This window comes from Indicator indicator, chromosome 8, assembly GCF_027791375.1.
Source record: "Indicator indicator isolate 239-I01 chromosome 8, UM_Iind_1.1, whole genome shotgun sequence".
NCBI classification, from domain to species: domain Eukaryota; kingdom Metazoa; phylum Chordata; class Aves; order Piciformes; family Indicatoridae; genus Indicator; species Indicator indicator.
In genome coordinates, this window is record NC_072017.1 from 27,438,039 (window position 1) to 27,461,809 (window position 23,771).

At 44.2% G+C, this 23,771-nt stretch overlaps 1 protein-coding gene across 17 annotated transcripts in view; it reads left to right on the top strand.

The window, feature by feature from the left end:
- The window catches only part of ADGRL3 (adhesion G protein-coupled receptor L3), a 308,221-nt gene that overhangs the window by 102,467 nt on the left and 181,983 nt on the right, over positions 1 to 23,771 (top strand). For 13 of the 17 annotated variants that reach the window (XM_054382986.1, XM_054382990.1, XM_054382987.1 and 10 more), the window contains exons 3-4: positions 1,989 to 2,003; positions 3,784 to 4,584. In XM_054382986.1, coding sequence (XP_054238961.1) covers positions 1,989 to 2,003; positions 3,784 to 4,584 — 816 coding nt within the window. The remainder of the gene's footprint in view (positions 1 to 1,988; positions 2,004 to 3,783; positions 4,585 to 23,771) is intronic. The other 4 variants (XM_054382992.1, XM_054382999.1, XM_054382996.1 and 1 more) reach the window with 1 other exon arrangement.

Here is a 23,771-nt window from a genome sequence, read left to right on the forward strand (position 1 = left end):
TGAAATCCTTCTTTGTGAAGCCTGCAGATTCCCATCCAAATGAATGAGATTTCAGAATGCAAAGGGGTTGCAGTCCCAGTACTGGAGGGCAGTCATTTGGCAAGTGTCTCAGTCTGGAGGGGGCCAAAGTGAACTCCAGGCAAGCAAAAGCAAAGCATGCATGCATACCTTTGCTTTCCTGCCTCGTTTCTCTCAACAGAGATCTCTCAGCTGTCAAAACCATACCGTTCTGCTGGCAAGTTCTCACTTCTCCCTCACTGATATTTTATAGGGCCTGTCTTCCCCTATGCTCTTGGAGAAGAGGCCCCACAGAACCAGCAAACCCCAGAGCTGGGGATGCAAAAGCTCTTTGGGGCCCCACCACCCCATTATCATAGGGGGCTGTTGAATGACGCCTATCAAGGCCTCATTCAGGGAGTTGTTGGATGTGGAAACTGGAGCTGAGCATTTAGCACAAGGCTTGGTGCATAGTGGTTGGAAAGCTGCCTGGCAGCTTTTGGAGGTTTTGGCTGACAGACAGCAGTGGGCCCAGGTGGCCAAGAAGGCCAACAGCATCCTGCAGTGGATCAGCAATCATGTGGCCAGCAGGAGTAGGGAAGTGATTGTCCCCACGTACTCGGTACTGGTGAGGCCAAACTTTGAATACTGGGTTCGGGTTTTGGGCCCCTCACTACTAGAATGACACTGAGATGCTGGAGCATGTCCAGAGAAGCTGATGAAGGGTCTGAAGAACAGGTCTGATGAGGAGCAGCTGAGGGAACTGGGGTTGTTTAGTTTGGAGGAGGCTGAGGGGAGACCTCATTGCTCTCTACAACTCCCTGAAAGGAGGTTGCAGTCTCTATTGGGGCTTGGTCTCTATTCCTTACTGTCAGATGATGGAAGGAGAGGAAGTGGCCTGAAATTGTGCCAGGGGAGGTTTAGGTTGGCGATTAAGAACAATTTCCTTTAAGACTTTCAGGCATTGGAACAGATTGCCCAGGGAGGTGGTGGAGTCACCATCCCTTGGAGGTGTTCAAAGAATGAGTGGACGTGGCACTTTGGGACATGGTTTAATGGCCATGGTGGCGTTGGGTTGATGGTCGAATTTGATGATCTTAGAGCTCTTTTCCAACCAAAACAACTTTGTGTTTCTAAGAGTCTATAATTCTCTGATTCTCTAATTCTATGATTTTATGATTTATTCTGGCTGTGAGGGGCTCTGTCCAAAGGGACACAGCTTTTTCAGCAGCATTATTATGCATGGTGAATAAATCACTTCAAAATATCCAGTGAGTTCTGGGGTTGGGCTTTAAAATAGTACTGGGGTATTTCTAATCCATTAATGCTGGGAGGTTTGGGACCTTACATATCATCTATCTTTTAGAATATTTTAAATTATTTTTTTCCCTCCTAAAATCCTCTGCAGTTTTTTTCTCTGAGGCACAGGACAGGACCCTACAAACATCTACTGATGAGCTTAATTTGACTCTCCTAAGTTCTCTGCTCATGTCATAAGGGAATTTATTTGTGCCGTGAGGGAATATTCTCCTGCTTTTAGTAGGGATCTCTGTTTTTACAGGATTGGGGTGAAATATATGAAGATGTATATGCTGTAAAACTTCTCCCTGGAGTTTTTATTCTCTACATAAATCCCTCTCAGTCTTATTTCAGTATGTGGATATTTCATTTTGCTCTATGAAACTAATCCAAGGCTGCTGCTGCTGAGGTATCTCAGATAGTTCAGAAGGGCTGGGGATGTCCCAGGTGTTTGGGATTTTTCTTGTTTAACTTGTTAAAATGTATCTGTGTTTTGTTCAGCTTGTCTGCCTATTATCCAGTGAATATCAGCGGGAAGGCTTTGTATTTATATCTAAAACATTCACATACTAAAGTAAATTAATAAAGCTTCCTTTTCATATGAAAGAGGTAAAGAAAAGTACCTGGCCAATACAGTACCATTAATCTATTCTCTTTTCTCCTTTCTCTCTTTACCTCTCTCTCTACAATAGAAGTGGAACAAAAAGGTAATTAAATACCTTTCAAATTATATATATATATATATTACTTATGTATAGGCTAAGTTATTTAACAGTTTAACGTTTTAGTTTCAGTACTTTGTCATTAATTCTCACTACTTTTTTTTTTGTTAAAGTTTATTTAGTATCTCTGCTGCTCAACTTCATCAGCTAATTCATTTTTACTGAAAAAAAAAAAAAGATCTTTTTTATCAGTGCCACTTTTGTTTGTTTGTTTTGCATTGAAATTCTATTCAAAGGTTAACAGAACTAATTTTTCTTCTGCCCAGAAGGATGTGGAGAGGTTGTGTATAAGTATATCCAACCAAGCTCCTTGGGAATGGCACCTCTTTATCAGCATCTCTGGGTGGTTACTTAGGCTCCAGTAGAGCACTCTACATTTACGCCAGTTGCTAAATCTGATTTTCCTCCCACCCCACTCTCCAGAGGGTATTGCCAGTTCCTCCATTTCCAAAATGTGATTGGTTAATGCTCCAAGCAGGGAGCATGAAGGTGGGATCACCCCTGCCAGAGAAGCGTGTGGTAGGACACCTCTTCATGCCTTCCTGATGCCCATCCCATTGTCATCACAGTTATTGTACTGATCAGCATGACAAACAACCAACAACTATTCTCCTCCCCAAGCCTCTAGAGTGCCTCCAGGTCAGGAGGGTGCTCCAGGGGATGGCAAGGGTCCAGTGAGCCAGTTTGGCTCTGCAGCATCCCTCCTTTTGTCTCCCCAGCCAGCCAGCTGGCCTCTTGGTGTTGGTGTTCCCATGATGCCCAGGTCAACTGGGCACTGGCTGAACTTCCTCCCAGGTTCTGGGCATGCCCTGGCCCCTGTCAGCCCCCATGCAACCCCGAAGTCTGAGCAGCAAAGCACCCTGGTTAGTCAAACTGCTCCTCTGTGCTCCTCTCATGTAACAATAGAAGGTACATGTCGTTAAGTTTGAATTACTACTATATTTAACAGGACATTTTTTAACTGATTAAAATCCAGACCTTGGGTTCCTCTCCAGTGAACTTGATTCTTTTCCTTCCCTCTTTCCTTTCTTCCTTCCTTTCTTGTCTTTTCCTTTCAGCACCCATATGTCATTTGTTTTTAATTGTGTGGACTGCATGTTTCGTGTGTCCTGTAGCAGCTTTGAAAGCCTCATTCCTAGTTACACGTCCAGATCTGTAGATGGGTGTTCCCCCCTCCCACCTCTTGCTCCCTTTGCTTTAAATGCTCTTCTGAGTTGCTAAGGGATTCTTCTCTGCTTTGCCGTTGGTACCCTTTCAATATTTGATATCGCTTGAGCTGTATGGATGGGAATTTCTTTCTCTTATTTCCATTTCTAGGCTGTTCAAATAAAAATATGGATCAATTCCCCGGGAAGTTTACCCCTTCACCTAGTAGGTACAGACTCACTGCAGAACATAATCTGGAAATACAAACCCAGAAATCCTTTGGGGGCACATACTCATTTCAGAGGGTACAGAGGCGAGCGGTCCAAGTAAGTACACCTGCAAAAGTAGAATTGAAAAGCAATGGAGACAAACGTGCCACAGTTGATTGAAAAAGAAGGGTCAAAAAAAAAAAAAATCAAACATAATCAGTTAGCTTGTCCTAGAGACATGGCTAGCAGGAAGGCTAGTCTCTAGCTACAAGGCATTGCTCTTGGGTTTCCTCTGAACCTGAGTATCCTCTGCTCCAGAACTAGAAGCTTTTGAGATGTTTGGGCCAACCACCTCTAGACTATTAACTTTGTGTTTTTTGTTTGTTTTAAATTCTTTTCCCCTTCAACAGTTTTTCTTTGTCCTGGACTGCTGAAAGGAGTATACCAGAGTGAACATTTATTTGAGTCTGACCACCAGTCTGGTGCCTGGTGCAAGGATCCTCTACAGGCATCCGACAAGATCTACTACATGCCCTGGACACCGTACCGGACAGACACGCTGACAGAGTACTCTTCCAAGGATGACTTCATTGCTGGGAGGCCAACCACAACCTACAAGCTCCCCCACCGAGTGGATGGCACAGGCTTTGTGGTGTATGATGGGGCTTTGTTCTTCAACAAGGAACGTACCAGGAACATTGTCAAGTTTGACTTGAGGACAAGGATAAAGAGCGGGGAGGCTATCATAGCTAATGCAAACTACCACGACACCTCTCCCTACCGCTGGGGAGGCAAGTCAGACATAGACCTGGCTGTGGATGAGAATGGGCTGTGGGTAATCTATGCAACAGAACAAAATAATGGCAAAATAGTCATTAGCCAGCTAAACCCTTACACGTTAAGGATTGAAGGGACGTGGGATACTGCCTATGACAAGAGGTCAGCTTCTAATGCCTTCATGATCTGTGGGATTTTATATGTGGTGAAATCTGTGTATGAAGACGATGACAATGAAGCCACGGGGAATAAAATAGACTACATCTATAACACTGACCAAAGCAAGGATAGCATGGTGGATGTGCCCTTTCCAAACTCCTACCAGTACATTGCTGCTGTGGATTATAATCCCCGGGACAACCTCCTGTACGTGTGGAACAACTATCACGTCGTGAAGTATTCCTTGGATTTTGGCCCACTGGACAGCAGAGCAGGTAAGGATTTTAGTAGCAAACTGGAATCTGAATTGGGCTTTCTGGTTTTCTTTCAAACAGTGTTTAGAATTGAAGTATTCCCTTGCCTTACTGATCTGCCTGTGATTCTGTAAATGAAGCCTCATCAACAAGCCTATATTGAAACATGAATATGTGAAGAATATTTAATATTTATTTTAAATCTTATTTTGAAATGCAATGGAGAAAGGAATGGTTTACCCATAACTAACTTGAAGCAGTCTCCAAATGCCCATCCTCATGTTCCTTTCACAGGGATAAGCAGTCCTTTTTCTTTAACTGAATTGTCCTATCTACATCAGATTATCTTTCCGTTCTACAGGAATTTTGGCAAAACAAAGCATGGAATATGTCTTTGCAAACAGCCAGGGAAAAACTAACAGCTGGTTTCAGGGACTTTGTTCTACAAAGCTGGAGGAGGTTGGGTTGTTCAGGGAAGCTGCCACTAATCACATGAAACTGAGCATGGACCCACAAGTGTGTTTCCAGAGTCAGGAGGGGAACCAATAACAATATTCTCCAAATTGTTGGTTTCTTTTCCTGAAAGTTGTTCTTGGTTTTTTTTTTTTGTTTTTTTTTTTTTTTTTTTTTTTTTAAGCATTTGATGGCTTACCATGGCTTAGTGTACTTCCTCTAAGAGAGGAGTATCTGCTCCCCTGAAGAGAATTCCCTGTTTTTCTGCCTTGTTTCATAGAATCATTGAATGGATTCGGTTGGAAGAGGTTTCAGAGATAATCTACTCCAATCCCCCTGCCAGGGGCAGAGATGAATCTCAAATACACTTGGTTGCCCAAGGCCTTATCCAATCTGTCCTTAAACACCTTCAGGGAGGGGGCATTCACAGCCCATGGAGGTGGTTAAATCCCCACCCCTGGAGGTGTTTCAAAGAAGCAGAGATGTGGTGCTGAGAGCCATGGTTTAGCACCAGACTTGATCTTAAAGGTCGTTTCCAACCAAAAGAATTCCATGATTCTGTGATTCCATGGCTATTCCCTGAGCATTCTTTTATTGTAATTAGAAACTTGAAAATGGGTGAATGGATTTGGGGCTTCAAAATGCAAAAAAGAATTGAAGAGGGTTCTGGCACTGAGCTTTTCTGTTTGGTTTCCTGTGTGCAATCCATTTTTCATCTAAAATGTATTAAGAGATGCTGAAAGAAATGGTGGATATGAAAATCTGGGGAGAAGTGGAATAAAAGTAGTAAAATGGTAGTGAATGTCTTATGTTTTGTCAAAAAAAAAAAAAAAAAAACATCAGGAAGAGAAGGAAATCCTAAAGAGGGAGATGAACAAAACTGAGTGAATGTTAAGAGAGGAGCAGGAGGGGCATTTTCAGTGATATTGACCTCTGCAAGATCGCAGATGAGCACAAAATGAAGTAATACTTCTCATTCTCCCAGCTTAATGATGAGCATGAGTGGTGGAGGGAAGCAGAGCAATTTGTGAGCTATTGCTTATCCCCGAGGAGTGAAAATCAATTGCATCCCTTCTAGTTCACAGAATTTCTCTCTTTTTCAGTGGATTATTTTCGGGTATTAAAGTGGAGTCTCTGCAGCCACTTTTTCCTATGCAACTGTTGTTAGTATTGTGGATGCCCCTTCCCTGGAGGTGTTTGAGACCAGACTGGATAAAGCCCTGAGCAATCTGGCCTAGTGGAAGGTGTCCCTGCCCATGGCAGGGGGGTTGGAACTGGATGATCTTCAAGGTCTCTTCCAACCCAGATCATTCTATGAATCTGTAATTAAAAATAAAAGCCACACTCAGTTTCCCAGTCTAAGCTGGTAAGATGGGAAAGCAGGTGAAAACATTGCTCAAGGCTGAAAATTTGTGAGGTGCAGGGATTAGATTTGTCCTTGTGTCCCTCTGGTTTGAAGCCCCTTTAAGTTCATTCATGTTTGGAGGTCAATTCAAACCTCCCCAGTTCTTCAGATGGAAAGCTGAAGCTGTTTTTGGAATTTGTGGTGGACATGTTTTTGGCAGTTTGGCATCTTGTGGTGGACATAAGGGGTTTAAGCTCATTCTGGGGAATGTGGTGAGCCTTTTCTGAGGTCCTTTTGTGGAGTTTTTGGTGGCTTTAAAATGTGGGCACAAAGCTGAACTTCACATACGTTCCTCTCCTCTGAAATGGCTGGGATTTCTGTTCTGGCAGATGTGTGTAAGGATCCCATTACCTCACTGTTTTATGACTTTAGAGGACTTTGGAGAAGACTCCTCTGGCAGCAGGTGAAATTCACAATGAGACAACTCAGAATGGGGCAAGGCATTTCAAAGTGAAGACAAATACTTTTTCAAATGGAGTTTGCTACTTCATTACCTGCATGGCGTTATAAGTGGGAACAATCTTGGAACAAGCAATGCTACAGGCTGGGGGAAGTGTGGCTAGAAAACTGTCTAGCAGAAAGGGGCCTGGTGGTTCTAATTGGCAAGTGGCTGAATATGAGCCAGCAGTGTGCCCAGGTGGCCAAGGAAGCCAATGGCATCCTGGCTTGTATCAGAAACGCTGTGTCCAGCAGGAGTAGGGAGGTGATTGTCCCCTTGTACTCAGCTCTGGTGAGGCCACACCTTGAGTATTGTGTCCAGTTTGGGCACCTCAATACAGGAGAGATGTGGAGGTGCTGGAGTGAGTGCAGAGGAGGACAACAAAGCTGCTGAAGGGCCTGGAGAATAAATGCCATGAGGAGTGACTGAGGGAGCTGGGACTGTTTAGTTTGAAAAAGAGGAGGCTGAGGGGAGACCTCATTGCTCTCTGCAACTCGCTGAGAGGAATAGGTGTTGTTCTCTTCTCCTGAGTAACAAGGGATAGGAGGAGAGGAAATGACTTCAAGTGATACCAGGGAAGGTTTAGGTTACAGATTAGAAGAAACTAGTTGACTGCAAAGGTTCTCAAAGACTGGAAGAGGTTCCCCCAGAAAGCGGTTGAATCCCCATCCCTGGAGAGATGTGATGCCAAGGGCCAGTGTTTAGCACCAGCCTTGGGACAGTTAGAGAATGATTGGACTGGATGTTCTGAAAGGTCTTTTCCAACCAAAAGGATTCTACAATTCTCTTTAATATTTTACAGAGTGGATTGCGGGTATGGGTTTCTCCTCTTCCAAAATTAGCCAGTGTTTGTTTGGAGTAAGGCAATGTTCAATGCAACCATTTTCCATAGGGTTACAGTTTGAGTAGCAAAATATGTAAACAGTATCTGCTTAATTAGAAAATAAAAGGAAGATTATAAAATTGATGGATCGAATAAATTGGTTGTTAAAAAGCAGTTAAGGGGGAAGTTTTAGGAGAAGAGCTCTTAAAACCAAAAAAAATTGCTCGTAACAAGAACAGTGATAAATTTAGCTGCCTAAATAGCCAGTAAGGTATTTGAAACCTATTTGAAATGTCTGGTATTGAGCATTTAAAGAATATTCAGGAGGATATATTTAAAGGATATTTCATGAGGTTCAATAAGGCAAGTTCAAGGTCCTAAACCTAGGTTGGGGCAACCCTTGATATCAATCCAGGCTGGGGGATTATAAGATTGAGAACAGCCCTGGAGGAAAAGACTCGGAGGTGCTGGTGAGTGAGAAGGAGAAGCTGGGCAAGAGGCATCAATGGACACTTGCATCCCAGAAGGCCAGTGGCAGCCTGGGCTGCATCAAAAGCAGCATGGCTAGCAGATGGAGATGATTCTGCCCCTCTGCTCTGCTCTGGTGAGACCTCACCTGCAGTGGTGTGTCCAGGTCTGGATCACCAAACACGAGAGACATGGACCTGCTGGAGTGGGTCCAGAGGAGGCCACAAAGAAGATCAGAGGGCTGCAGCACCTCTCCTGTGAAGACAGGCTGGGAGAGTTGGGGCCGTTCAGCCTGGAGAAGAGAAGGCTCCTGGGTGACCTTAAAGCTGAATTTCAGTATCTGAAGAGGACCTACAGGAAGACTGGGGAGGGACAGTTTAGAAAGGCCTGTGGTGATAGGATGAGGGCAATGCTCTGCTTGGAGGTGTCCTTGCTGACTACAGGGGGGGTGGACAAGATGACCTTTAAGGGTCCCTTCCAACCTAATGCAATCTGTGAATTTGAATTTAAATTTTAAAAAGGAGTTTTTTGAGAGTCTAGTTCACTTAGAATCAAACATTCTTTTCTTAAACCCTCCAGGAAAAATAGGAGGAGTCGGGATTCACTTGACTTATAGAAAAGTCAGGGATCACTTCCTCACACACTTCACAGTGATTAAACATTTTCTGAGAGCTTTAATTAAAGGTCTGTTTGTGCATGTAGGTTTGGAACATACTTGAGATCTTCACTGTCAGCCACTGCACCCACTACTTAAAAATGTGATTTTATATTCCTTGGAGTAAATCAGTGTACAAACCTGGAGTTTCTGGGCTCAGCTTCTGTAGCAGCTGAAGGTACCAGGGAAGACAAATACAGTTTTCAGTTTTGGGTCCCTCACTCAAAGTAGGACATTGAGGGGCTGGAGCAGGTCCAGAGAAGGGCAAGGAAGCTGGTAAAGGTTCTGGAGAACAGGTCTGGTGAGGAGCAGGTGAGGGAACTGGGGGTGTTTAGTCCAGAGGAGGCTGATGGGAGACCTCATTGCTCTTTACAACTCCCTGAAAGGAGGTTGGAGTAAGGTGGGGGTTGGTCTCTCCTCCCTAGGAACAAGTGATAGGACAAGAAGGAATGGCCCTAAGATGCACCAGGGGATGTTTAGGTTGGAGATTAGGAAACATTTCTTTGCTGCAAGAGTGGTCAGGGATTGGAACAGGCTGTCCAGGGAAGCAGTGGAGGTATTCAAGGAATGTGTGGACATGGCACTCTGGAGCATGGTTTAATGTCCATTGTGGTGTTAGGTCCATGATTTGATTTGATGATTTTAGAGATCTTTTCCAGCCAAAAAAATTCTGTGATTCTATGATTCTGATGGCTGGAGTGAGGCAATTCAAGTTTTGTGAGTGAATTAAAAGCAACTAATTTTTCTCAGAAATGGGAAAAATTTAATTTTAGGATTTTCCTCACTCATTTACTCTGGGGTTGTTTTCCTTTATTCCAAAGCAATTTTGAAAGCAAACACTCCTTAGTGCCTGCAAATCCCAAGAAACTTGTCATTAATATCTGCCTTCAAGAAGTGACCTTGAAGATACCAAAAGCCTTTGAAGTGTTTTTCCTCTGAGCTTTTTGGCCTTTAAATGAGGGGTATTTTGGAGGCTGTGTCTCCATAAATAAATGCTTCTGAGATTTTGGGGTCTTTCTTTGTAGCTGCTTCTGAATTTGCTAATTTGACGTGATCATGAGAGGAGCTCTGTGACTCTAGCAGTGTCTTTCTCCATGGCATTCTTCAAGAAGCTGAAGCCAGAAAAGTGTACGGCGATTTTTTTTTATGTGCTGCATTAGGTGTGAGCACAGAGGGTAATGAAAAGGTTGTATCCACAGAATGAAGAATTTTCTGCAACCTAATCAGTCTTAATATTCACCAGAGTTCCTTGTTTTAATCATCACCCACTTGTGATCCAAGCTGCATAAACAAATTCAAGAAAATATCAACAAACCCTCCTCTCCAAAAAGATAAAGTGTTCCCACCAAGCTGCATGCAAACATCAAGCTTCCAGCTTTGCATCTCTGCACATTCCCAGGAAGCCAGAAACACAGAGTGATGGAGTTGAAAGGGACCTTTGGAGATCATCTTGTTCACCACCACCACTACTAGAGAATGTTTGCCTAGAGCAGGTTGCACAGGAATGGTGCATGAGAGGAAATGGCATGAAACTGTGTCAGGGGAGGTTCAGATTGGAGATTAGTAAAATTTTTTTTTGCTGCAAGAGTGGTTGGGCATTGGAACAGGCTGCCCAGGGAGGTGGTGGAGTCACCATCCCTGGAAGCGTTCAAGAAACGTGTGGACATGGCAGTTTTGGGGACATGGTTTAATGGCCATGGTGGTGTTGGGTTGGTGGTTGGACTTGATGGTCTTGGAGGCCAATTTCTACCGAAAGAATTCTATGATTTCTAATACAGCCTCAGTGTGCTGAAGTGGCTTCCAAAGATTGCATATTGACACTGTGGAGTGCCAGTCTGAAAATCATTGTGTCATAGAATTGGATTGGGTTGGAAAAGACCTATAAGATCATCCAGTCCAACCAGTATCTAACTCTACCCAGCCTGCTGCTAGACCATGGCCCTCAGCACCACATCTCTGCCTTTTTAAAACACCTTCAAGGATGGGAATTCAAGCACCTGCCTGGGCAGCCTGTTCTAGTTTTTGAGAACCTTTTCAGTCAAGAATTTTCTTCTGATATCCAAATATCAAATTTGATATGAAGCTTCCATCTACATCTGTAATATTTTCAGATTCTCAGTAGGTGCACATCAAACTTTTATGCTCCTCATTTTGTCCAATACTGCAAGATGCTCTCCTGACACACGACTGCAACCATTTTATTCCATGAGGGTGGCTGAAGTTGTGTTTTGTTTTTTCCTTCCCTAAAGCAGTTTTACAGTGCAGATAAGGTGAACCCTCTGTCCTTAGAATATGCTAATTAAGCACATTTGTGTCTTGGGTAAAAGATGTGGCAGGAGGGTGATGAATAAGAACTTTAAACACATATGACACCTCGTTAAAATGTAATTTTCACATCATAAATCTGAGGCTTTGCCTTTGACAGCCAAGTAATGTGGATGGTGGGCAGAGGATCTTGAACATTTCACATCTGTCACGTGCTAGTAGGTAGCTGGAAGCAGCTTCCTGCACTGTTCTCTTTGAACACCCCACATCACAGATTCACAGACTCACAGAATGCATTGGATTGGAAGGCACCCTCAAAGCTCATCTTGTCCAACCTCTCTGCAGTTAGCAGGGACACCTCCAATTAGAGCAGGCTGCTCAGGACAACATCAAATCTGATTTTGACTGTCTCCAGGGATGGGACCTCAACTATATGACTTAGCAACCTGTTCCACTATTTCACCACTCTCATTGTGCAGAACTCTCTCCTGATGTCCAACTTGAATCTCCCCTGCTCCAGTTTCAAACCATTGCATCACCACAGGCCTTTCTAAACAGCCCATCTCCAGCCTTCCTGTAGCTCCCCTTCAGATATTGAAATGCAGCTCTTGGATCTCCCTGGAGCCTTCTCTTCTCCAGGCTGAACAGTCCCAATTCTTTCAGCCTGTTTTCGTAGGAGGTTCTCCAGCCCTCTGGTCACCTTTGCCTGAGACATGCATCCTAAGTGCTGCTGAATCCTCAATTCCACTCCTATCCAGGACATGAACTGCTGTCATAGTGAGGTCCTGGTGCAGTAAGTCATGGTTGCTCTCCCTGAAGTGGAATTTGGGCTGAATTGTAAAAGGCCAGCTGAGCCCTTTTGATGAGCAACTTCTCATGGCAGCCAAGGGCCATTTTTAGGGAGCCACTGAGTGTTTAATTGCAGCTTCTTCTGTGTTTTTATTTTCCAGTTGCTTTCCTCCCATCCAGGAGCATCCTTAGCTCCCTCGCTCCTGTTCATTGCTTATAGTGACAGCTGCTGGCTGCAGAGTGTTGCTGGAGTTTTCCAGAGATCAGTGCCTGCTCTCAGCAGCCTCTGCTAAACACCTCTCATGATTGGAGCCTTGCCTTTTATCCTCTATTATTTGCCCATGTATGTGTGTTCCATGTCTTCTCCACATATTTCAGTCCTTTTTTGCTATTTAAGATAAAAAAAAACATGTCTTAAGTTTGGAGCTGAAGGGAGCAGCACAGAGACTCTTCACATCTTTGATAACAAAGCTGGCATCTCAACCTACATTTGCTGGCCAGATGGTACCTTAAACTCAAAATGACAGGAGGATATTTCATCCACCTGCAGTAGGGTAGGGTTCAGAATTGTGTTTGTTCCCCATTTTGAGGCCTGATCTGTCTCTTTGTTGTTAAAGACTCGAATGATCTCCCTTTGTAAAGTAGTGTTTGATCCAAAAATGCTAAAATAAGCTTCACACCACTGGACACTTCTCTGAAATTAGGCATTTCTGCTTTTTGTCAGGAAAGCCTGGGTCTGAGCTTTTTTCTCTACCTTCACACTAAAAATCCTTTAAAAGCAGAAGACTGCTCAGCTTCAAAACATTCCCCTTGTGGATCCTTTCATAAATATGAATTCTGTTTGGTTAGCACAGCAGGAGTGTCTTCAGTCCCTCTCCAGTATGAATAAATATGTGGTTGTTCCCTCCTCCCAAATAAAAATGCACTTCTCTCAGTAGGGTGGTGGAACAGGAGCTAGCCTTGCCAAACAGAGATGCAGAAAACCTCCTTTTTCTGTAGAATCAGAGAATCATAGAATTATCTTGGACAGTAAAGAGCTTTAAGATTATCCAGTCCAACCATTTTCTAACTCTGCCAAAGCTGGTGGTAAACCGTGTCCCTCAGCACGGCATCTCTACCTCTTTCCAACACCTCCCCAGCATCATATCTCATGTTGTGAGAAGACAAAGCCCTGGGGAGACCTTAGAGCAGCCTTTCACTACCTGAAAGAGGCCTACTAGAAAGCTGGGGAGGGACTTTTTACAAGGGCTTGGAGTGATAGGATGAGGGCCAATGGCTTTGAGCTGAAAGAGGGCAGATTTAGATGGGAGACTAGGAGGGTGGTAAGACACTGGAACAGGATGGCCAGGCTGAACAGCCCCAACTCTCTCAGCCTGTCCCCACAGGGGAGGTTCTCCAGCCTCTGATCATCTTCATGTCCTCCTCTGAACCCACTCCAGCAGTTCCATGTCCTCCTTCTGTTGGAGGCACCAGAACTGGATGCAGTGCTGCAGATGGGTCTCATCAGAGCAGAGTAGAGGGCGAAAATCACCTCCCTTGTGAGGTTGGTCACACTGCTTTTGATGCAGCCCAGCACACAGTTGCCTTCTGGGCTGACAGCAGCCATTGCTGGCTCATAGTGAATTGGTGATCAAACAACACTCCCAATGTCTTCTGTTCCATGCAGCTCTTCTCTGGCCTGACTGCAGATCCACTAGCCTGGCTTGGCATATGTGGTCCTGGATGCTTTCTTCTTGTGCCAGCTTGGTGTTTTGCTACTTTGTTTTCAAAAGCAGCAGACTTTATTCCTGTTCCCCACTGAAAACGCCTTTACCATGGCAGCTCATGGGTCTTGGTCGCTCTTCTCACTCATCTGCTGCTGATTGTGTTTGGTCTGGAAATGACTGCTGCAATATTTTTAGCAGCACTTATTCAGACTTGTCTCCTGAAGTCTAGTTCAACAACACTAATTAACTTCTTCAATGCCACCAGCGCTCTGCAGTTCTGCCATGTCAGGTTTGCTTGCTTCTTTGTTTTCTTTTTTTCCCAATAAAACCAAGAAAGCAGCTGTGGATGCTATACCATATTCTGCTCTAGAGTTAAAGCAAGCATGAGATGTGTTGGGTACTCTTCATACTGCTGCCCTCAATACTCAGATTAAAGAGGACACTTCTCCCTAGTAGCAGGTGATAGAATAAGAGGAAATGACTTGAAATTGTGGCAAGGAAGGTTTAGGTTGGAGATTAGGAAAAATTTCTTTGCTGCAAGAGGGATCAGGCATTGGAACAGGCTGCCTAGGGAGGTGGTGGAGTCACCATCCCTGGAGGTGTTCGAGAAACGTGTAGATGTGGCACTTTGGGAAATGGTTTAATGGCCATGGTGGTGTTGGGTTGATGGTGGGACTCAATGATCGTAGAGATCTTTTCCAATTGAAATATTTCTGTGATTATACGAAAAAAGTCTTTAAGATTAAGCCACAAAATGACCAAACCTTTACAAGGAAGCTTTATAGAGACTTTCCATCACTTCAGGAAGGTGTGGTGATGTTCTTATCCATCTCCCCATTCTTTGTTATGTGGCAGCAAACCAACATTCCAGACACTGTGCTGCTGAAAGGTACTCAAGGTGTCCATGAGTAATGGAAAGATCAACCTTATCCTTAGAAATACAGACAAACTCTCACTGTGTGGTTGACTTCAATGGGTTGGTGATGGGACAGGAATTTAGGTTGAAGCTAAAAAAAGAAAATCTTAGTATCTAGTTTGAAAATATCTATGTTCTGGGAGAAGTAGGACCAACCACAAAGGACCATGAAGTGCTACGTGATGATGCGATCACCAGCTTGACAGTGTAAAGTAGGTAAACCCCAGAAATAAGACATAATAGGCACTCTGAAGCACACCTCCTCAAAGTGCATGTTGGTGTTGTGTTAGGAATGATGCTAAACCAAGAGAATTGGATTGTGAAGAAAAAAAAAAGATTAACAGTGTCCATTTCTTTCAGGTGAGTATGCCAGGTGGACATGGGTAAGGGTTGATAGAATGAAGAAGTTCCTGGGACAAAATCCCAAAGTTCCTGGAGAGTTTCAGCTCAAGCAGTATTCAGGCAAAGCCTCTGAAGTTGGTGGAAGTTTGGAGTAGGGGCTTCAGGAGCAAGTCCACAGTGAATTTCTGTTTCACAGAATTCAGAATTCAGAATCACAGTTTGGTAGGGGTTGGAAGGGACCTCCAGAGATCATTGAGTCTCACCCCCCTGCAAAGGCAGGTTCACCTAAAGCAGGTCACACAGGAACATGTCCAAGTGAGTTTTGAATATCTCCAGGGGTGGATACATTTTCCTTGGGAGGAATTACTTTTTTTGCCAGTGAGAGATTTTTCTGACCTCCTGATTTGTGTCTATAGCATCCAGAGAGGATGGATAACTATCAGTTGTAACCTGGAACAGTCAGTGAATATCCATAGCAATCTGAGTCACAATATCTGCACTACACTTGGATGTTCCAAAAGCTGGTTTTTGCACTCAAGTACAAAGGAGAGTCATGGATTCGTAGATTCATAACATGGTTTGACCTTAAAGATCATCTATCTCCAACTCCCCTGCCATGGTCAGGGACACCTCCCACTAGACCTGGTTGTTCAAGGCCTCATCCAACCTGGTCTTGAACACTTCCAGTGAGGGGCATCCACAACCTCCCTGGCACAGGGAGACAACCTGTTCAGTGTCTCACCACCCTCAATGTCAATAATTTCTTCCTAATCAACAGTCTCAATCTCCCCTCTTCCGACTCAAAGCCATTGCCCCCCATCCTATCACTACAACCCTTTGTCAAAAGTCCCTCCCCAGTTTTCTTGTAGCCCCCTTCAGATATTGGAAGGCTTCTCTAAGGTCTCCCTGTAGCCTGCTCTACTCCAGGCTGAGCAGCTCCAGTTTTTTCAGCCTGTCCCTGTAGGGGAGGTTCTCCAGTCCCCAAATCATATTCATGGTCTCCTCTGGACCCACTCCAACAGCTCCATGTCCTCCTTCTTTTGGGGCCCCAGAACCGGATGCAGTACTCCAAGTAGGGTCTCACAAGATCAGAGTAGAGGGGGAGAATCACCTCCCTTGTGCTGCTGGTCATATTGCTTTTGATGCAGCCCAGAGGTGGTGAAGGCTCGGGTGAGATATGTCCATGAAAACAGTGTAGTGATTGTTGACTGTAAATTGGATTTCTTTGCTGCAAGTAGGACTTTTTCTTAAGTAAAATGTGCTAAGAGGAAACAAGGACTCAAGGCAAATTTCAGTGAAACATGGGACTAAAAAGCCTTGAGCAGAAGCAGCAAACTGGGCATTGCATGTTATGTAGCTCCTGTGTTCTGCTTGAACACAGTACCATCTGCTTGAGACTTAAAAGGGAGAGGGAGATGGGAGGGGGGAAGCAAAGAAACATCAGAGCTGAAAACTATAAAAGTTAGACACTGGCCATGAGAGAAGATGGGAAAATCAGCTGCCAGTCTGAGCTGGCTTACTGGGGTGTCGTTCGTGCTTCCCTCAAGTATCTGGAATAAATTAAGAGAGTCACTGGAGAGAGGAGGCACTGGGTGACTCTGCAGTTCTTTTTCATCTGTGTATGTGTCAGACAGCAATGGGGAAAGGACTGTGTGCTGCAGGCAGAAGAAATAAAGGCAGCATCAAGCACAGCTGCACCAGTGGAAAATCACAGAATCACAGTGTCACACTATGGTGAGGGCTGGAAAAGGACCTATAGATATCATTGAGTCCAGCCTCCCTGCCAAGGCAGGTTCACCTAGAGAAGAAACCCAGGCAGGTTTTGAATGTCTCCAGAGGAAGGGACTCCACAGCCTCTCTGGGCAGCCCCAGAACTGCTCCATCACCCCTAAATTAAAGAAACTCCTCCTCATGTTTAGATGGAACTTCCTATGTTCAATTTTGTGCACATTACCCTTTATCTTGTCTCTGGGCACCACTGAAAAAAAAGCCTGGTCCCATCCTCCTGACACCCACCCTTTAGGTGTTGATCAGCGTTGATGAGATCTCCCCTCAGTCTGCTCTTCTCCAGACTAAGAAGCCCAAATTCTCTCAGTCCTTCCTCAAAAATTATTCTTGGTCCAAGACCTTTTGTGAGCCAGTGTATATTGACTCATATTCTGTTGCCCCTCAAACTGTTTAGTTATTCCTGTATCCATGGCATGTAAAGGATGCTGTGGCTTGCTAAGGCCAACCAGCGTGCTTTCATCTGATGTTTAACACTGTTGTAGTCCTGAATTAAGCAAAGGACTGGTAATGTTGATGTGAAAATGGAAGCTTCAGGAAGAGCAAAGTACTGAGGCAAGGCTGCATGGAGAAGAAAAAGAGGGGACCAGACAAGGGGTAACGGGCACAAATTTGAACATAAGAAGTTCCATCTAAACATGAGAAGGAACTTCTTTAATTCAAAGGTGTCAGAGCATGAGAACAGGATGCCCAGAGAGGTGGTGGAGTCTCCATCTCTGGAGTCATTCAAAATCTGCCTGGACATGTTCCTCTCTGCCCTTCTTTAGGTGAACCTGCCTTGGCAGGGGAGTTATACTCGATAATCTCTGGAGGTCCCTTCTGGGCCCTGCCTTTTTTTTTTTTTTTTTTTTTTTTTTTTGAAGGGACAGGTATTCAAATCTATTTGCTTGCCAGGAGCATATGGAGGGAGTAGCAGCAGTGGATATTTTTGGCATTCTCCACATAAGTGCCTGCTTTTCCCAATGGACAGTGACTGCCAAGTAATTTCTTGGTGTAATATTGAGTGTGTTACAAGTTATTTGCAAGAAATATCCTTGGAGCAACTGGAAGTGATCTCATTGATAAAAGCACTGTGCTCTTCACCATGGCAAGAATCAGGATGAGTGAGGAACACCAACATCAAACCCCAAAGAAAGGTAAAAGTACTATGACAAGTAGTTTTTTTCTTTATCTGGAGAAATTGAAGCTCTGGGAAGACCTTCTTACTCTACAACTATGTGAAGTTAGGTTGGAGTGAGGTGGGGTTGATCTTTCCTCCTTAGAGAAAATGACCCCCAGTTGCACCAGGGGAGATTTAAGTAGGATGTAAGAAGAAACTTTTTGACTGAAAGGTTTCTGGAAGAGGCTGCCCAGGGAGGTGGCTGAATCCTCATCCCTGGAAGTGTTTCAGAGAAGCAGAGACGTGGTACTGAGGGCCATGGTTTAGCACCGGACTTGGCAGACTCAGAGAATGGTTGGACTCGATAATTTTAAAGGTCTTTTCCTTTTCCCAACCAAAACAATTCTGACTCTGTGAGTTTCTGGTCTAGTTTAAGGTGCATATTTGTTCAGTGTAGTGTTGGGAGAGGTGCCTCTGCCTGCTGGCTTGCTGGTGAATTTAAGCTCTCTTTATGGATAAATGAAGCCTCCTCCTGAGCTCAGTGGGAAGTAAATGAAGCTTTGGGGTAGCCTAAAAGTGCCCAGTCAGAAGATGGTGTGTTGTGTGAGGCTGCTGTACTGTGTTCTTTTCATATAAACAAGTTTAAATTGACTCTGGTATGAGGAGTAGAACAGAGAATTAAATTAGATTAATAGATTTTTTTAAAGACCAGAAGGGACCATTAGCTCATTTAGTCTGACCTCTGTAATGCAGTCAATTGGATTTCATCTGCTTCCTCTTGTACTGGTCCTAATGACTTGACTTCAACTGAAGTGTGCTTTCCAGAAAGGCAGCCAGACACTTCACAGAGTGCTTTTCCAGGGGGGAAGTGTTCACTTCCAGAATTGGAGAGGTAAACAATATCCACATCATACACATTTTGGTTTGTACTGCCAGGTCAGCCAGTCCTTTTTTGTGCCCTGTTGAATAGTATGTACAATAGCTGGAGAGAAGCAACACCAAGCACTAGGACAGGTTAACCTCCTGGAGAGTGTCTCCCTGGAGAAGGATCTTGGAGTCCTGGTGGACAATAAGTTATCCATGGGACAGCAATGTACCCTTGAGGCCAAGAAGGCCAATGGTGTCCTGTGGGACATTAAGAAGAGTGTGGCCAGCAGGTCAAGGGAGGTTCTTCTCCCCCTCTGCTCAGTCCTGGTGATGCCACAGATGGAGCATGGTGTCCACTTCTGGGCTCTCTAGTTCGTGAGGGACAGGGATATACGAGACAGTGGCCAATGGAGGCCACAAGGATGATGAAGGGACTGGAATATCTGTCTGATAAGGAAGGCTGAGAGACCTGGGGCTGTTAAGCCTGGAGAAGAGAAGGCTGAGCAGGTATCTGATCAATGTTTATAAATATGTGAAGGGTGGGTGTCGAGAAGAAGGGGCCAGGCTCTTTTCAGTGGTGTCTTATGATAGGACAAAGGACAATTGGAGATAAACTGGAATGCAGGAAGTTCCACCTCAGCATGAGGAGAAACGTTTTTACTGTGAGGGTGCTGGAACCCTGGAGCAGGCTGCCCAGAGAGGTTGTGGAGTCTCCTCTGGAGACTTTAAAGACCCACCAGGGCATATTTCTGTGTGGCCTGCTCTAGGTGATCCTGCTCTGGCAGGGGAGTAGGACTCGATGATCTCTGGAGGTCCCTTACAAACCCTCCAATTCTCTAAGTCCAGAATGTAATTCTTCAGTTGCACTGTTTGCCTCTTGCTGAGATGGTGTCTTGTGTGGGAGTTGGTTGTAGGTCTGAGATTTTATGATGTTCTTTAAGATGTTAGAAACTTGTTATGTAGAATGGGAACTTCCTGAGCATCATGAAAGCAAGTAATTCACTGTCAATGAAAAAAATGGCTTTCTGGGCACTAAACCCAAGAAAGCCTTCTACTTCAAGATGTGAACTGTGTGGCAAGTGTCACTAAATGTGTCTTTAAACTCTGCTTTTTAATTAGGAGAAATTACCAGGCTGATAAACTTCCATACCACTCTTAATGCCACTTCCATTTTTATTTGAACCAGAATGGTGGGGAGTGGCATTTAAACCTCAGAGTTTGTCATCAAGTTCTGAATTTCTCCTTGAGAACATCTGTCCATTGGAAAGAGCAAAACCTCATTCCAGCAGTTTTTTTTTTTTCCTTAAGGTATTGGGATGTTTAATTTGAAATGGGTTTTCTGATTGTTTGGGTTTGGTTTTTTGTATGTGTGCATATTTTGTTTCCCACCCTCATTTTAAAGGAGCTTGTGTTTACATTGGATAACACACACACAAATAAAAAGAAGGGAAAAGAAGATGCCAGGAAACCAGTTGTATAGGGTACAGGAAGTAGTTTGGTAAATAACAGTTGATTGTGTTGAGGGATGTCACACTGAGCTTTTCATTTTAAAATCTGCTGGTAAATTCTGATGGAAAGAGATTGTCAGCTTCATAACATGCAAGTGTCTATACCAAATAGTGTCAGAATCATAGTCAGAGAATGGTAGGTGTTGGAAAGGACCTCTGGAGATCATCGAGTCCAACACCTAGGGCAGGTCACACAGAAACACCCCCAAACAAGTCTCTGGAAAAGGAGACTCCACAGTGTCTCTGGGCAGCTTGCTCCAGGGTTCCAGCACCGTCACAGCAAAGAAGTTTCTCCTCATGTTGTGGTGGAACCTTCTGTGTTCCAGTTTGTATCCATTGGCCCTTGTCCTATCACAAGCACCACTGAAAAGAGCCTGACCCCTTCTTCTTGACACCCACCCTTCAGATATTTATAAACATCAATAAGATCTCCTCAGAGTCTTCTCTTCTCCATACTGAGCAGCCCTAGGTCTCTCAGCTTTCCCTTCTAACACCATGTTTTGTGGTAATTTGAAGAAACTTAGGCATTTCTTGATGGTATTGACAGAGACTTTCTCAAGATGGTGGCTTCATTAGATTAAGCACTGTGAGAGTAGACATATCACCCCTCTTCCTCACTTTTTTTTGTTGGTGAGATGAAACCTTAAAATGGGCATGTATCAAAGAAGGCTAGGGAAGTCCTCTCTTATCTTCACAGTGCAATATGAGTCCAGAGAAAGGGAATGAAATTGGTGAAAGGTCTGGAGGAAAAGGTCCTTTGAGGGGCAGTTGAGGGAACAGGGATTGTTAAGCCTGAAGAAAAGGAGGCTGAGGGGGGGGAGACCTCATTGCTCCCTACAACTCCCTGAAAGGAGTGGGGGTTGATCTCTTCTCCCAAGGAACAAGGAGGAGAGGAAATGGCCTCAAGTTGTGCCAAGGGAGGTTTAGATTGGAGTTTAGAATAAACTTGTTGATTAAAAATGTTCTCAAAGACTGGAACAGGCTCCTCAGGGAGACAGTTGAATCCCTGTCCTGGGAGGTGTTTAAAAGCTGTGTACGTGTGATCCTGAGGGCCATGGTTTAGCAGCAGACTTGGTAGAGTTACATAATGATTGTACTTGATGATCTTAAAGGTCTTTTCCAGCTGAAACAATTCTGTGATTCTTTGTGACCACAGTGACCTTGTACATGTTTGGAAGTCATGGCCCCAACATAGTTAAGATCAACCAAACTAAAAAAAAAAAGATTCAAATTAGGCCAAGTGACCCTGAAGTGTCTGTGGGGCTAGCTGGTGTAAAGTAGTGCCCATGGGAGTTGTGCAGTGATTTCCAACCTGATCTGCACGTGGAAGGCAGTAACCATTGCCTTGCTGCACCATGGCCTTCAGGTGTTTCATTAAATTTTCCCCTTACGATGACTTCTAGGTTAGGAGTAAATGATGTGAAAAGTTTCTTTCTACAGTTAGTTGGCATTTAGCAGTGACAAGTTTCTTTGTTTCTATGAGTAGATCCAGAGCTGCAAAAGCTGGTCCTCTTCAGAAAAAAAGGTTTTGTTGCAATGACCTTAGTGTCCTCTTCCTATTCTAATTTGAAAGCTGTTTTTCTTCTGCAATAGGAATAATTATTAAAAATACATCCATGCTACTCTTTAATTCATTTGCTCTGGAAGCCTTGCTCTGGGCACAGAAGCAGCAAACATGTGCTTGTGCATAGCTGAGATTCATCCCTAGCTTGCTGACATGATGTTTAAATGTGATTCTTGCTCCTGCGCATCCACCCCAGGGACCTGTGATTCTAGCACCATGGTCCTAGCATCCTGGTTCCTTTGAAGTTGCTTTGTGATGGGACCTATTGCCTTACTGAAGAAGCTTAGCAGAGCCTGTTACTTCTTTGCCGTGCAGATGAGGAGAGGCACTCCTTCCTTGTCACTTAGGGCTGGCCACAAATGCCCACACACCTCGGTGGGTGCATCTTGCTGCAGAGGTTGCCTGTTAGGTGTTGTGAGTCATGCCAAGAGAAGATATCAAGCAGGGAGCTGGGGGAAATGTGAGGCTTGTGGTATGCTGCAGGTGAGGTCTTCAGATATTAGGAGCTTTAAGATGGATCAAGCAAAAGGCCACGGACTTCAGAAGAGACTGTGTATCAGGGAGCTACTGCTACTGCTACTACTGCTACTACTATCAGCAGCGCCACTGTCATCTATCTCCAGTCGGTCTTTGATTTGTCTCCTCTGCTCCTTTCCAGCTATTTTCTGGGGAAGCCAAACTCTTTTCTGATGGCTATATATAAGGAGAGATGGCATCAAGGGGAGATGAGAGCTTAGGCAGCTTTTCTTTCCACTTAGAATCCACAGAAAGCAACCATAATTTGTGCCTGAGCTTAGAAGGACGGAGAAGTTGTCAAGCTCGGTGAAATCCTTAAATGTGTGTGGCTGTGGCAGAGACTCTGGCCTGTCACTAAAGGTGACATTTCACATAGGTGGCAAAACAGACATCTTTGAGCCTTACTGTCCTAGGTGATCCTACTTTGGCAGGGAGGTTGGACTCAATGATCTCCAGAGGTCCTTTCCAACCCCTACCGCTCTGTGATTCCATGATTCTATTTATTTTTTTAGAAAGTTACAAGAAAATCTTTCAGATATTTCCTTGCAAGATGCTCCCAAATTTCCAGAGGGATCTTTATAAACTTCAGTTATCATTGGTTCTAGAGATCTGTTTTACCTGTCTTGGGCTTGTAACTCTTCTACAAGGAACTGATCATTGACTTTTATTACTTATTATTATTATTATTACATATTTAACAATAAAGCTGACTGATGAGTGATGTTCTAGACCCAGCTGGGTCTCTGAGGAATACAACTTTTTCTCATTATGGGGAGGGGGGGGGAAGTAATTAAATTTTAATTATTTTTTTCCTTTTTGCCCAAATATGTTCACATAGTGCAAATTAAGTAAAATTATTTAACCATGACAAGCACTTCTGCCAATTAATCCCTGAGAAGTAAACCTGGCATATGTATACTACATGCATAGAGGCAGTCACACACAGATGCCTGGAAAACAGAAACCCAAAGGAGTCTAAGACACTGAGGTGCTGGAGCAGGTCCAGAGAAGGGCAACAAAGCTGATGAAGGGCCTGGAGAACAGGACTGGTGAGGAGCAGCTGAGGGAAATGGGGGTGTTTAGTCTGGAGAAGAGGAGGCTGAGGGGAGACCTCATTGCTCTCTACAACTCCCTGAAAGAAGGTTGCAGCCAGGTGGGGTTGGTCTCTTCTTCCTAGCAATAAGTGATAGGAGGAGAGGAAATGGCCTCAAGTTGTGCTAGGAAGGGTTTAAGTTGGATATTAGGAAAAATGAGTGGTCAGGCAGTGAAACAGGCTGTGCAAGGAGGTGGTGGTGTCATTGTCCCAGGAGGTGTCAAAAAAATGTGTAGACATTGCACGTTGGGACATGGTTTAGAGGACATGGTGGTGTTGGGTTGACAGTTGGACTCAGTGATCTTAGAAAGCTTTTCTAACCAAAACAGTTCTATGATTCTGTGACCAATAGGAGTTACCCATCCCAGGGGAGCCATGAATGGGAGTTCAAACAATAGTCATGTCTGTCCACAGACTGATCTGAGCCCTTTGCAGCTTCTTATCTGATACTCTGAAAAAAAATCTTTTTTTTCCCTTCTGGCTTAATAGCTAAAGATTAATTAAGTTCAAGAAGT